General features: G+C 40.5%; 1 protein-coding gene across 3 annotated transcripts in view; it reads left to right on the plus strand.

Moving 5' to 3' along the window:
* XNP (ATRX chromatin remodeler XNP) overlaps nt 1–13,611 on the plus strand; it is a 664,672-nt gene that overhangs the window by 81,982 nt on the left and 569,079 nt on the right. For all 3 annotated transcript variants that reach the window (XM_090383634.1, XM_090383636.1, XM_090383635.1), the window contains exon 5: nt 10,854–10,966. In XM_090383634.1, the coding sequence (XP_090239760.1) occupies nt 10,854–10,966 (113 nt within the window). The remainder of the gene's footprint in view (nt 1–10,853; nt 10,967–13,611) is intronic.

Below are 13,611 nucleotides of genomic sequence, written 5' to 3' on the forward strand. Positions count from 1 at the left end.
CTTAACTAGATTGAATTAGAAGAACTATTCTAACTTGGCTGCAGATATTTCTATTGCCAATATTGTGGAGAATCTAAAAAATGAAGATTCTGTTCTCTTTTTTTAATGAAGAGGTACTTTGTTACTGAATGGGACTGTGTGATATGCAAGTTCCCATTGAACAAAATTATGATCTTATAAATGCTCAGATAGCACAAATTTCATTAACCAGCAGTTCATCATGTTCAAATTTGAAATTTTTTGTGTTCAAGTTTCTAGTACTTCTCAGTATCAGTTCTGTCAATTTCAGTGTGAAAAGCTACCAAATGCTGTAATGAGAAAAAAAGAATTTATGTTTAGTGACCTGTGATTGGAGAACTGACAAGTGCACAAGGAAGCTCAAAATATAACCGATTATCGAAAGTCATGTTTCACATTTTAGCAATTCTTTATAGCAATGCTGAGTATCAGCCAAGTCTGGACAGCAGGGTCATTTTTTGCAGGCTTTACCCTCTTCAGAAAAGTTTTGTTTATAATAATAACCCTGCTTTACTCTCTTCATAAAGTCTGCAAACTGTACTGATAAAGAATCCTATAAACAGTATTTAAATATAAAATGCATATGTTATCAGTGAAATATAATTTCAAGTCCAAAGTCTGTATTATAAAGAATCTGCATTCTTCCTTTTTTCTGAAAAATCTCCCTCATGCCTTCATCTGCTTGATCTTGAGCTTTTTTCAAAAGTTGCCAGGCACAAGCATATGAATTGACTCACTATGACCAAGCTAGTTGACAGACACAAAGTCCCCAAGCAAAACAAAAAATAAAATAAATAAATAAAACTTTGTATGTTTTATGTTGTAAGATTAAATGATATCCACATAATAATGAAAATATGTTGAAGTTTTGTTTTGTTTGGGGGAGTTTTTGGCATGTCAACTATAGTAGCAGCTAGCTGACCTCTGCCTGATGTCATCTAGTTACTACCCTAACCGACGGTGCCTCCGTAGTCAGGTGGGAAGGAGCAGCAGTGCGTAGCACACGCTTCTTGATTAGACCGGGGTTCGAGCCCGTCACTGCCAAATACGGAGGATGCGGAAAGGTCAGAGAATGACCATTGCATATATACCGGAGCAATATGGCCTTAGTTGCTAATGCTCCTAAAAACCAAATAACTAACTAACTAACCCTAACTGACATTGGCTTATTACTGACTGTTAATGCAAATCTTGGTGTAATATGGTTGCAACACAAAGTAACTCTGACTCTTACAGAATCATTTATAAAATTGTTTATAAAAAAAATTGCTCAATCGAGATATTATTAATGCCAGGGATAGATTGAAATAAAACCTTCAGCTGGAAGGATTCTATGGAAAGCCTCTGAATTACTCTTTCTCACTGACATAGCTGAGCCTAATGTTTTAAGAGGAATTGTTGCCAGGAGCTTGAACTATGCACCCAGTGAGCTGGAGCCACCCATTACTGCTGATGAACTGAAAGCTGCTGTGGCCAAGACGAAAGATGAAAGTTGAGATAATCAAAAAGTTATGGGAGCTGCACCCTGATATGATGCGTTGCCATTTTAATGCTTGCCTTGCTAAAGCAGTTTTCTCTGATCTCTGGAAATCAGCTGTCTTGAAGCTCTTCTCTAAGAGCTCTGATAAACCCCTAACCAGCTCTAAAGTATACTCCCAGTCCTGGGTAAGCTTCTTGAGCAGCTTATTCTCTTCTGAGCCTCCATACACTATTTAAGCTAGCTTCTCCTCAGACTGGCATGTTACTGGTTCAAGCAGGGCCACTCTACTGAGAATGTCCTCCACAAGTTCTCTATTCTGACTCAAGTCCTAGACAAATACCTACTAGCCATCACTATGAATTTTGAGGGAACCTTCAACACCATTTGGTGGGGCCTCAAGTGTTCTTGTCAGATGATGACTCCTTCCAACATCTGTAAGCTCATGCATAGTTATCTGACCAAGTATACTATCATCATATGTGCTAGATACAGGATCCTGACCAAACTGGTTTCCAGAGACTGTACTCAAGATTTTGTCCTGGGGCCATTCTTACGGAACATCATCTGGATTGAGTGGCTCACCAACAACTGGATGTGATGGACATAGTGCCTTCGCTGGTGATAGTATCCTTGAAATTAAAATATCCTTGTTGGTGCAGAGTCTTGTGTGTGCCTTGAACAGTGTTCTTGATTACTTTCAAGAATGGTTTCTAGCTCATAACCTTCATATATATATATATCTGTGGAAAAGTAGCACAACTAGAACACCTGCTGTGAATCTTACATGCCAGTGCATCAGTCATCCAACACAATGGAAATACGTTGGAGTTACTGAGATGACGAACTGACATTTCTACCGCAAATCAAATATACCAAGCAGAAAAAACTACATTGGACTCATATCTAGGACTGCCAGGACTGACTGGGGCCTCAAAAGAAAATCTCTTGCAGTCCTCTATACTGATGTCATTATTTCCATCACTACATACTGAGGCAGGTATGTGGTTTAAGAGAGTTGATTGCATTAACTGCAGATGTCAACTGGAAACTCTGCAGTGACTTTTTCTTATTAGGGATCACCAAAGCCCAGGAGAGGTCATTGCTGGCATGCTTTCCTCAGTCTACAGTCAACTTCCAAGTTATTTACAGAGAACTTGCCTGCTGTCCCAGAAAAGGCATCCCGGTGCAGATTTCAAGGATAACCATTGGTTTAGCTAACAGTGTCAGATGAGAGAAGAAAGGCATTCTGGCCAAGCTGTATTGCATGTGGCAGGAGAGGTGAGACACTACACTAAAAGGAGCGAGCTTCCTCTAGGAAGTTTATCTAAAATGTGACTACAGTGAACCTCAAGAATAAACCCTGGCTTACACCAAGACTGTGCTATATTGCTCATTATTGGACATGGCTTCTTCAATGGCAAGTTCCATTTTCTCTCTCTGGCTTGTTGCATGTGGGGAGTTTGGAGATTGGACCCATGTACTCTAATGGTGTGACAACTATCATCAGCCTAGAAGCATACTCCTCACCTAAATGAGAAATCTTCCAAGAGATGAAGAGTACCTCTTCTTGACTTACCTAGTGACATACAACCACTTCTCAGACTGCACAAGCAGCCTTTGCTGTAAGTCACACCAGTCTGCATTCTTATCTTCTATTCTCTCCACTGACCCATCCCACTTTCCCTCGCTGCTCAACCACCCCTCACAGTCATACAGCACACCACCATTGCTGTCACTGGTGTAATGTGTAGTATGGGATCTTCAGCCAGTTTCCAAACCCTCTTTATAGGGTAGGCTACTTGCTGACACCAGGATTCTTGCACCCCAGTATAGGATCTTTTAACTGTGCAATTTTCTGCCAATCCTGATTTACCCAGGATAGGAGGCACCTCCGTAGCCATGTGGGAAGGAGCAGCAGTGCACAGCACACACTTCTTGATTAGACTGGGGTTCAAGCCCGTCACCACCAAATACGGAGGATGCGGAAAGGTCAGGGAATGACCATCGCATATCCCGGAGCAATATGGCCTTAGTTGCTAATGCTCCTAAAAACCAAAATTGCAGAATTCTACTGCTGTTTCTTCAAGCCCTTTATGGGGTCATGTAGTTGCTAGCTCCCCTTGTATGAATCCTGCTGACACTGCAGCCCCTTACAACCAGTGTGGGATTATCCCAAGGCTTGATCACTAACCCCTGCACTGCCTGGTTAGAATTGTGCTGACACTGAGATTCCAGCCATCCCAGCATGGGAAAGCTTCACGTGGAGCAAACTTGCAAATCCCTTGGGGTAGGATTTTCAGCTGAGACCAGTGGCATGCCTGACCCAGTGTGAGATCACTACCAATAGGCCACTTCTGCTAATTCTCTACTACCCTGCAGAAGATCTAGGGACTGGATTTTCTGTAGATGCTGGAGCTAACCCCAGTATGGGATCTTTCATCCAGAGACATACAGCTAATCCTAACTCCTTAGGGTAGAAATACTCCTGGAACTTGGGTACTCTTCCTCAGTGTGGGATTATATTGTCTGGGAATCACCTATAGAGCTCAGCAGCTAAGGATATGTCGCCTTGCCAGAACCCGTAACAGACCCTTTACTTGTGTATAGAGGACCAAGCTCCTGCCTCACTATCATTACTGTACTTTCCTTCCATGTGTCCTCCTCCCCCTTTTGTTGAGCTTGCCAGGGAAGGGGGGACATATGGAAGGAAAGTACAGGAATGATAGTGATGATTGTTCTTAGTGATGAGCAGGAATGGCCTTCCTTCTCATCACTAAGGGCAGGTACTAGTTTGCAGCTACTCATTGTGTTTGTGTGATAACTACTCCCTGGTAGCTAAGCTAAGAGGCTAGTCATACAACATGCAATACTGCCACCCCCACCACATTTGCCAACTGAACAGAGTTCTGTACCATCACAAGAGCTGTCATACAGAATTGAAAGAAACTTTTAGTGTCCCCTTAACCATTACATGATACACAAATTGTCCTGATTGAATAGGCCTTTAAGAATTTGCCCAATCTTTTAAATAGAATACAAACTGAGACCTTTCCAAAAAAAGTGTTGAAGGACTGAACCTTCAGTGGATTCAGTACAGAGATTATGTAGGATTTAATAGCACCACCTGCAGGTATCACTAAATACTTGCTCATTACAGTAGAAGTCCAGCATCCACTGAACCATTGTAGTGCCAGATTTTCAAATATTCCAGTTTATTGGCTATTCATCTATTGTTATTGTTATTTGGTTTTTAGGAGCATTAGCAACTAAGGCCATATTGCTCCTGGATATGCGGTGGTCATTCTCTGACCTTTCCGCATCCTCCGTATTTGGTGGCTCACGGGTTCGAACCCCGGTCTAATCAAGAAGTGTGTGCTACGCACTGCTGCTCCTTCCCACCTGACTATGGAGGCACCGCTATTTATCTATGAATATTTATGGTCTCTGAGTAACATCAAAATTTTTGGTCTGCCTCTATGTTTTCCTCCATGTCAGCATAGTTAGCATGATGCATTGGCATCTGCCATTCATTTGCTGAAATGCAGATTCAACTTTTGTTGATGACTTAGAATTTCTAAAGTTACTTTCAGTAGTCTCAGGTAGCGGGAATGGGGATTTTCTCCTGTGTGTTCTTCCAGGTTTTTCAGCCTCATAATGTGTAAATTGGCTCAAAACACACATACTCTACAATCTAAATACACACGAGTATGAGTGACAAGATCCGATACCACTAAAATAATAATTAGAATTTTTGTGACCATATGCTTTTTTTTTTTAATTATCTAAATCTTGTATGAAAGCATAATGTGGGAAGTAACTAACAGTTATAAATTTTATATAAATAAAATACTTAAAACCTGCAGATAATGCAGAGGTGGTAAGGATGGTTAATGGCAGTAATGATGGTATGTTACTGCAACAGGATCTAGAAAAGTTAGGCAGATGGACTGAGGAATGACAATTATATAATAATGACAATTAATAGTAATATTGACAAGTGCAAAGTACTGCATATGGGTAGAAGTAACCCCAGAGTAACTTACCAACTGTGTGGTGCTACACTCAGGGTAGTGGAAAATGATAAAAGAACTGGGGATAAACAGTGCAGTCAGATATGAAGTTCTCTGTGCAGTGCAAACAGGCTGCCAGGACAGCTCATGGGGGTTTTGTCAGTGATATGCAGAAATTTTTCTAGCAGTGATAAGTACGTGATTAACTCATTGTATAAGGCAGTAGTCAGACCACATCTTGAGTACTGCATATAGGTCTGGAGGCCTCATTTTAGCAAAGATGCAGAGCTGTTGGAATGAGTACAGAGAAGGGTAACAAGACTGGTGAGGGGAACAAAGAGGTTCCGTTATATTTGCAGCACCTGTAAGGCGATTTGATAGAGTTGCTTAAAGCGTTGAATGAATTGAGCAAGCTCGATGCTGATGGGATTCTTCTTGCTCTGACTATGCACATGAAGGGCACAAATTCAAATTAAGGAAGGATGGTTGCAGAATAGATATATGGAAGATTTCCTTTAGCCAGTGGGTGGTTGAGTGGCTGGAAAACACTTCTGTTTTTGTAGAAGTGGATAACTTCGATAAATTCCAGGAATAAATTGACAAATTAATGGAGGGAATGGGTAGGTCAAATGGGAATTTTTTTTTTTGTCTGATGCTGTATATGCTTGGTAACGAATGGGCCTGGTTTACTGGGATCCATGGTTGAAATAACATACACGTATAAGTTATAAATCCAGTTTAATGTAAAAATACAAATATATACTAACAGGCAGTAGCTTTCGAGACTGGCTTGTCTCTTCATCAACTGAAATTCAAATACAAAAATACAACGGATAAGTGCAATGAGCTCTGAGTGAGGCACGTTAATCATGTGCCATTGTTGTTGCATGGACATGCGCTGCTTTTACTCCACTGATCATCTAGCATTAAAACGGTTGTCTCTAGAATGGGGTGTAGACGTATGCCTTTGTGGCGGTTTATTGCCTTTGGATTGTTTAATATGTTAAGTGACTCTAGCCATAGGTGGTGGCGAAAGTGTCGTGAGTGTCTACTATTTCAAAGTCACGTTTGGGATCAAGATCGTGGTTGGTGGCCCAAAAATGTTCCGCGACCGCGGACTGGTCAGTTTCGGCAAGCTGGATTGCTCTGTCATGTTCTATAAGCCGATCTTGGAGACGCCTTAATGTTTCTCCTATGTAGCAACTGTCACAATCTCTACAGGTGATGCGATATACTACATTGCTGCGTAAGACAGGTGTGACAGGGTCTTCACACTGGAGACAAGCAAACGTAGGTTCCTGCAGGGTAACTGCACGCATTTGATGTCGTAATTTCTAAGGACCTTCGAGATCCGTCCTGACACGTATGGATAATAGGGAATGTAGGCGGATGATATACTGTCTTGGTTCGGTGGTCTTGGGTGGGATGTGAGTTCTTGTGCCTGTAATAGGCACCTGCCTAGCACATGGGATGGATAACCACATTTGGTTAGGTCCGCCTTCACACAGGAGATCTCGTTACTCCTAATTGTATCAGTGCTGGAATGGCTCTAAGCCCTGGAGAATAGGGTGCGGGCAATGCTATTGAGATGACTTGGTGCGTGGCCGGATCTGTAGTTAGTGAATTGACCGCACCACATACATTTGCGGTATACTGAAGTCTCTAGATGTGGGCCTACGCGATGCACTAGGACATCCAGGAACAGGAGCGCATCGTTGACCTCTAACTCTATAGTAAACATGATGAAATTAGATAGGGAGTTGAGGTATTCCAGTAGTGCTGTTTCAGAGCCACGTGATATTACAGTAAAAATATCGTCAACCTACCTACACCATGTTGTAATAGGTGTAGGTGGGTTCCGGTGTATCTGCTCCTCCAGATCTTCCATGGCGATGTTGGCTACTACGGAACTAACAGGGGCACCCACAGCAGTGCCATGTACCTGCTGATAGACTGAATCCTCAAAAGTGAAGATGCTGATATGTTGAGGGCGGTACAGATGTCATCAGTGGATAGTGATGTCCTGGATTGGAGGCTTAAGTCGTTCTCAAGGAGCCTTCTGGCGCAGTGCACAGCCTGTTGGACGGGAATTGAAGTGAATAAAGAAATCACATCAAATGATGCCATGACGGTGTTGTCAGGGATTGAAAGGTCCTTAATGAGGTGGATGAATTCACTGCTATTTTTAATGGTGTGTAAGGTATTTCCTACAAGAGGTGAGAGGAGGCGCACGATATGCTTGGACAGTTCATACGTTGGGGCACTGCAGCACGACACTATTGGTCTGAGAGGAATACCCGGTTTGTGGATCTTTGGTAATCCATAGAATTGCGGTAGTTGGCAGCCAGTAGCATGTAGAAGACGCTGAGTTGTAGTCGAGATCTTCTTATCTTTAAACCATGTGTGGACGAGTTTATTGACATGTGTCTCGACGTTTCAAGACCTTAATGGGTGAATCAGATAGAGGTTCATATACGTTTGGGTCTAGTAGTAGGGTCAGGGCTTTCTCTCGGTAGGTTGATCGCTCTAATACAGTGGTCCGGCGCCCTTTATCAGCAGGAAGTACGACGATGGAGTTGTCTTTTCTTATAGATGATAGGGCAGCATGTTGACGATGGTTAAGGTTTGAGTAAGTTTTTTGAGTGCTGCGGAGGATTGCGGCAGTCCTGAAATGGATCTCGTTGGCAGTTTCTTCAGGAAGCTTGGTAATACTGGCTTCTTGCTTGCTTTCTTGCATCGTTTACCATTACTAATGCTATTACTGAGCAAATTATTAGCTTATTGATAACCTGTTTTCTTACTTCCACTGCATAACCTGCTTACTTCACTTTTTTGACTGTTCTGTTCTTTTTTATTTTTCTCAAACTTTTCAGCTGTCATAATCCATTTTGACATCTTTCTTTTGTAGTACTCTTCTTTCAGAAAGTCTTATCCCACTTGTGATGTTCTACAGTTTCTGTTGTGTAAGAAGTATATTAAACTTGAATGCTTACCCATTCAAGTTGCACAAAGAAAGTTTCATCATTCTCTTTATATCATCCAAATGATGTAAAGATTATGCCTGTGATACATCGCCAGTTGGCAGCACACCTCAATCAGCTCTTCAGTATCCCTGTTAGTTGAGACCTAACCAGAAGTCCAAATTCTTTTTTTACAATATCCCTAGAATTCCTGTATACGTAAATAAAATTTTTATTCAGTTACTATTGTTCTTCTCTGATACATTCCTTATACACTGGCGTGCAAAACCTAAAGACCAACACTATTTCTAACGGTTACAACGACAAAATCAAACGAAACAGCCTGTGGTGATTTGCATGACTGGCCATTCAGTAGAAAGCTGGTGCACACACAAAAATTTGAATCGTGATGAATCGAAACCAGATGTTCGATTGGTTTCATTCAGTGCTACAGACAAGAAATGGCCAGTAGACAACATCTGAATGACTTTACCTGGGGGTCGAATAATTGGGAAGGTCGAAGTGCAAGGAGTGTGGCTGCAAAGTTCGGTATCGTCTTACGTGCATGGTCGGCCTTCAGAACAACAGGTACACCTGTTTTGAATGACCAGTGGTGGTCATCCACGAAAAGCAACGCCCAATGATGACCACTATATACTCCTACAGGCCAAGAGGGACTGACACCAGACAGCGGGATCCACTGCAAACTAGCTGCACAGGACACAGGATATCACGATTTACTGTGGCCTGGTGACTCCACATAGGTGGACTGTTTGCCTGATGGCCAGTACACTTGTGTCCCTTTAACACCTGCTCATCGGAGACACCGTTTACAGTGGTGCATCGAACACAAGGACTGGATAGCAGCGCAGTGAGGTAAGGTACTCTTTACTGATGAGAATAGATTCAGTCTTGGCAGTGATTCTGGATGTCAGCTAATCTGGCAAGAGGTTGGCACACGGTATCACCCCGCAAACATCACTGAAAGGGATCGATATGAAGGTCGAGGTGTTCTCGTCTGGGGAGGCATTATCTTGGATGGATGTACACAACTCCAAATACTGGAAGGTGGTACTGTAACTGGTGCATGCTACTGTACTGAGGTAATCCTTCCCCATGTGCATCTGTTCCGAGGTGCCATTGGCCATGAGTTCGTGTTTATGGATGATAATGCCACACCCCATCACACTGCAGCTGTTGATATGCTTTTGGAAAGTGAAGACATTGTTCATATGGATTGGCCTGCCCGTTCTACCGATCTAAATCCCATTGAATACATATGGGACGCTCTGGGGAGACACCTAGCAGCACGTCCACGGTCACCAGAAAATGTTCACCAGCTGAAGATGGCGCTGACAGAGGAATGGACGATTTTACCGCAAGAACTTATCAACAACATTGTTCTAAGTATGGACAGGCAGTGCAAAGCTTGCATCGACATTAGGGGTGGCCATATCTCCTACTGAGGACCACCTCTTCCCTTTGTTCCATCTTTGGCTGTGATGCATCTGTATCATAGCAGTAGCCAGTGCTATGTTGCCATTTTTGAATAAAGTCCCTCTGTACTGTTTTGTTTCCGTTGTTGTTTCAGTGTTGTTTCCTTCATCATTTCTGTATCTCTCGCAGTTCCTTTGGTATGCTTTTCCCATATCCAGGCCACTCCTATGAAAAGCTACATGACTGGTCCTTAAGTTTTGCATACCAGTAGCTAGCTTTCCTTTGTGACCTTTACTAGTGATTTGAATTTTGAATGCCAATTTCTTCTTTCTATGAATATGGTAAGTAAGGGTTGCATGTAAATACTCACAGAGAAGATGTGCATAACCTTCTGCTATTGCCACTAATCTGAATTAGTTTACAGGCGCCTCCGTAGCCAGGTGGGAAGGAGCAGCAGTGCATAGCACGCGCTTCTCGATTAGACCGGGGTTCGAGCCTGTCACCACCAAATACGGAGAATGCGGAAAGGTCAGGGAATGACCACCGCATATTCCCAGAGCAATATGGCCTTAGTTGCTAATGCTCCTAAAAAAAAAACCAAACCAAAATAACCTGAATTAGTTTACTTATGAGATTGTCAATCTCCTTGTCCCTTGGTTCTGATAATACAGTATTTCAAACATTTATAAAAATAGCTTAATTTTATATATTAGACTTATCACCCAGTTTTTTTTATCTCTTTGGTCCAGGGGAGCTTTGGATCTATTTCCTAGTTTAGTTTTAGGCTTTTGTCCTTGAAGGCATGTGATTTTTGTGTTTACTTAAACATTAATTTTTTATTTATTTATTTTTTTTATGATTTAAATTCAAACACACATATTTCCTTGCTTTGTGTTACTTAGTCTGTTCAAATATTATAATGTTGACACTTTTTTTTTTTTTTTATAGATGAGGATATTCGAAATTTGATTGTTAAATGTACTGCTTGTGGAAAACAAATTAACCATCATATGAAAAATAATGCACACCGACATCATGATCTTGGAGTTTTGGTTTGTCATGTAAGCATGTCATTCATTAGTACAGTTGTTCCCAAACTATTGAGATCTACGGACCCTTTCAAAAATCAAAAAAAAAAAAAAAAAAAAAAAATATTCAGACCCCTTCAAAAATCAAAAAAGTTTGCGGACCCCTATATATACATAAGCATACATGTTTAAAACAACTGAACTTTATTCTTATTTTTACATAAATATATAATAATAACTTTATTTATCATCAGTTTGCTATACATAGAACGAATAATTTCACCAGTTCCAGAGGATCCGTTTCACGGACCCCCTGGAACTAGTCTGTGGACACCCAGTGGTCCGTGGACACCAGTTTGGGAAACGTTGCATTAGTATATATATTTGAAGAAGTTTTGAAATAGAGTTATTTGAATTAGATTCGGTGAGTTGGTGAAAGTGACTGTAGGGCAACTTTATTTTTGAATAGAAAGATACACCTGTCAGCATTTTTGAATTCTTTGTAATATTTACAAACCATGTCTTTATATGATTTTAATTTACAGACAGTATAGTAATGTCGTGTGGCCTTAGTTTTCTTGTCTTTGCACAAAATCCAGAACAGCATGTCAACCAAATACTGAAGTCACAATCAACATAATTATGCTTATAGATAATATTCAGAAGTTAGCTGCGCTTATTGATGTTTTACCATTAGTTCTTTTCCAGTAGTGAAATGTTTTGAAGGAAACCAGATAAAACATCGCTTTGCAGACAAAGTCTGGTTGAAGCAAACCAAATCTAAAACCATCTGTTATGTATGCCAGGCATATATATATGATTGCCTCTCAAATTGGCTTTAGTCTGCTTTCTTTTTCTGCGTATAAATGTTTCCTTTAAATAGTTGCAGAAAGCGAGTATTCTGATTTATTTAATTTTTAATTTAAAGTTTTTGTTTTTGGAAATAATGAAGTTAGTTTCCTTTTACTTCTGATACAAACAACAGTTAGAGGTGATCAAATCAAGAAGCATTATTTTCAATGGTTTAGAATGCACATACTGATATGCTCTTCCTATATTTTAAAATCAGAAAAGGATGTAGGTTTCCATTTTGTAGTTTATGCCATTTCAGCAATAATATCATGTAAAACATGATAAGCTATCCTTTTGCATGCAAAACATATCAGAACAGATCAAAACCATTTTTTTTTTTTTTTAAGTGGAAAAGATTATCTTTTTATTTCATCTTTGTTACAATACAGTACAATACAATCGTTCTGTAACTAGCTAATCATGCTGATCTCTTATTTAGGAAAATATTCAGAGTTGGCAAAGACGTGTATTTATTCATATTATTTACTCATCATTATTCTGCTCTTCTTCACCCAGCATCTGATAGAATCACCTGGAGGAGGGTGATTTTACTGACTAGAATGTAGGCGAGTTGATGTTTGCTGAATTTGAACATTAAAAATGCTGATCAAACTGTATTGCATCCTATGTGGATAATATTGCTGCTACTATGGTTGGTGATAGAATGGCATTTCATCAGTATTTAAAGATAAACAAATGGGTCGCCTATATTTCTTTTTTATGTAATTCATTTAGCTGCAGTAAAAGCTGCAACAAGTTTGTCAATGAAATTGGGTTTCATCCAGTTAAACCAAGAGATTTTAGAAATGCTAAAATAAAATGGGCTGCAGAAGTTTCAGAATCTTTAAAACAGAGGATATGAAGACACCAAAATGTATGAATAAGATGACTTTCATTCAGCACAAATTTGTCAAGATTAATTGAACAGTGGGAACTATTGCTTACCTTTTTTAAGGAGACAGTCACTCAGAAAGCTTCATCTTTGTCAGGGTGTCCAAATTTATACCAGAATCATGATAAAAATACATTACGGTCAAACTTTGAAAATAAGTAGAATGCTTAGGTCAAGGCAGAATGCGCTGGTCCCAAAGGAACTAGTAGTTGTTGGTGACTCTATTGTCAGGGAAACATGCTTTGTAAAAAGGATAGGTGGAACAGGACCAGGGTATGTCTGCCAGGGGCAAAGGTTGATGACGTTGTAGAGCGGATATCATATTTTAAGGGCACAAAAGGTGATATAGTTGTACAAGTTGACACTAATGATATTAAGAGTAGTAGACCAGCGGAATTACTTAACAAGTACAGGTCACTGATGAAAAAAAGCCGTGAATTAGGGTTGAATTTGAAAGTGTCTGCAATTCTGCCCAGACCCGATAGAAGGGAGTGTATGATGAGAGCCCTGTCGATCAATTCAGCACTGGAAAGATTGTGCAGGGCTCAAGGGGTAGAATTTTTTTCAGCCTGTTCTGTACTTGTTAACAGGAGAGACTGCTTCTACAGGGATAGGATACACTTAAATAGAAAGGGTGCAAGAATGTTTGCTGATGCTATCGAGGCAGTGTTAGGTGGGTCGGAAAACTGCTAGATTGGGGGGATACAAGGACTAATAGATTAACAGTAGCCACTGGCAGAGGAGAAAGTGATTCTTGCACTGCTTCTATTGGAATGAGCAGCAGCCTGGAAAATAAGATGCAGGATATTACAGAGACTGTTGGGAATCATGGGGGTACAAGTAAACACATGGGTTGTGTTAGAGTGGCTAAGAGGAAGAGCAGGTGCATGTATACTTGCGTGTACACGAATGCTAGGAGTTTAGTAAATAAATT

The sequence above is a fragment of the Mastigoproctus giganteus genome, chromosome 10 (assembly GCF_048544385.1).
Source record: "Mastigoproctus giganteus isolate SK-2022 chromosome 10, ASM4854438v1, whole genome shotgun sequence".
NCBI lineage: Eukaryota > Metazoa > Arthropoda > Arachnida > Uropygi > Thelyphonidae > Mastigoproctus > Mastigoproctus giganteus.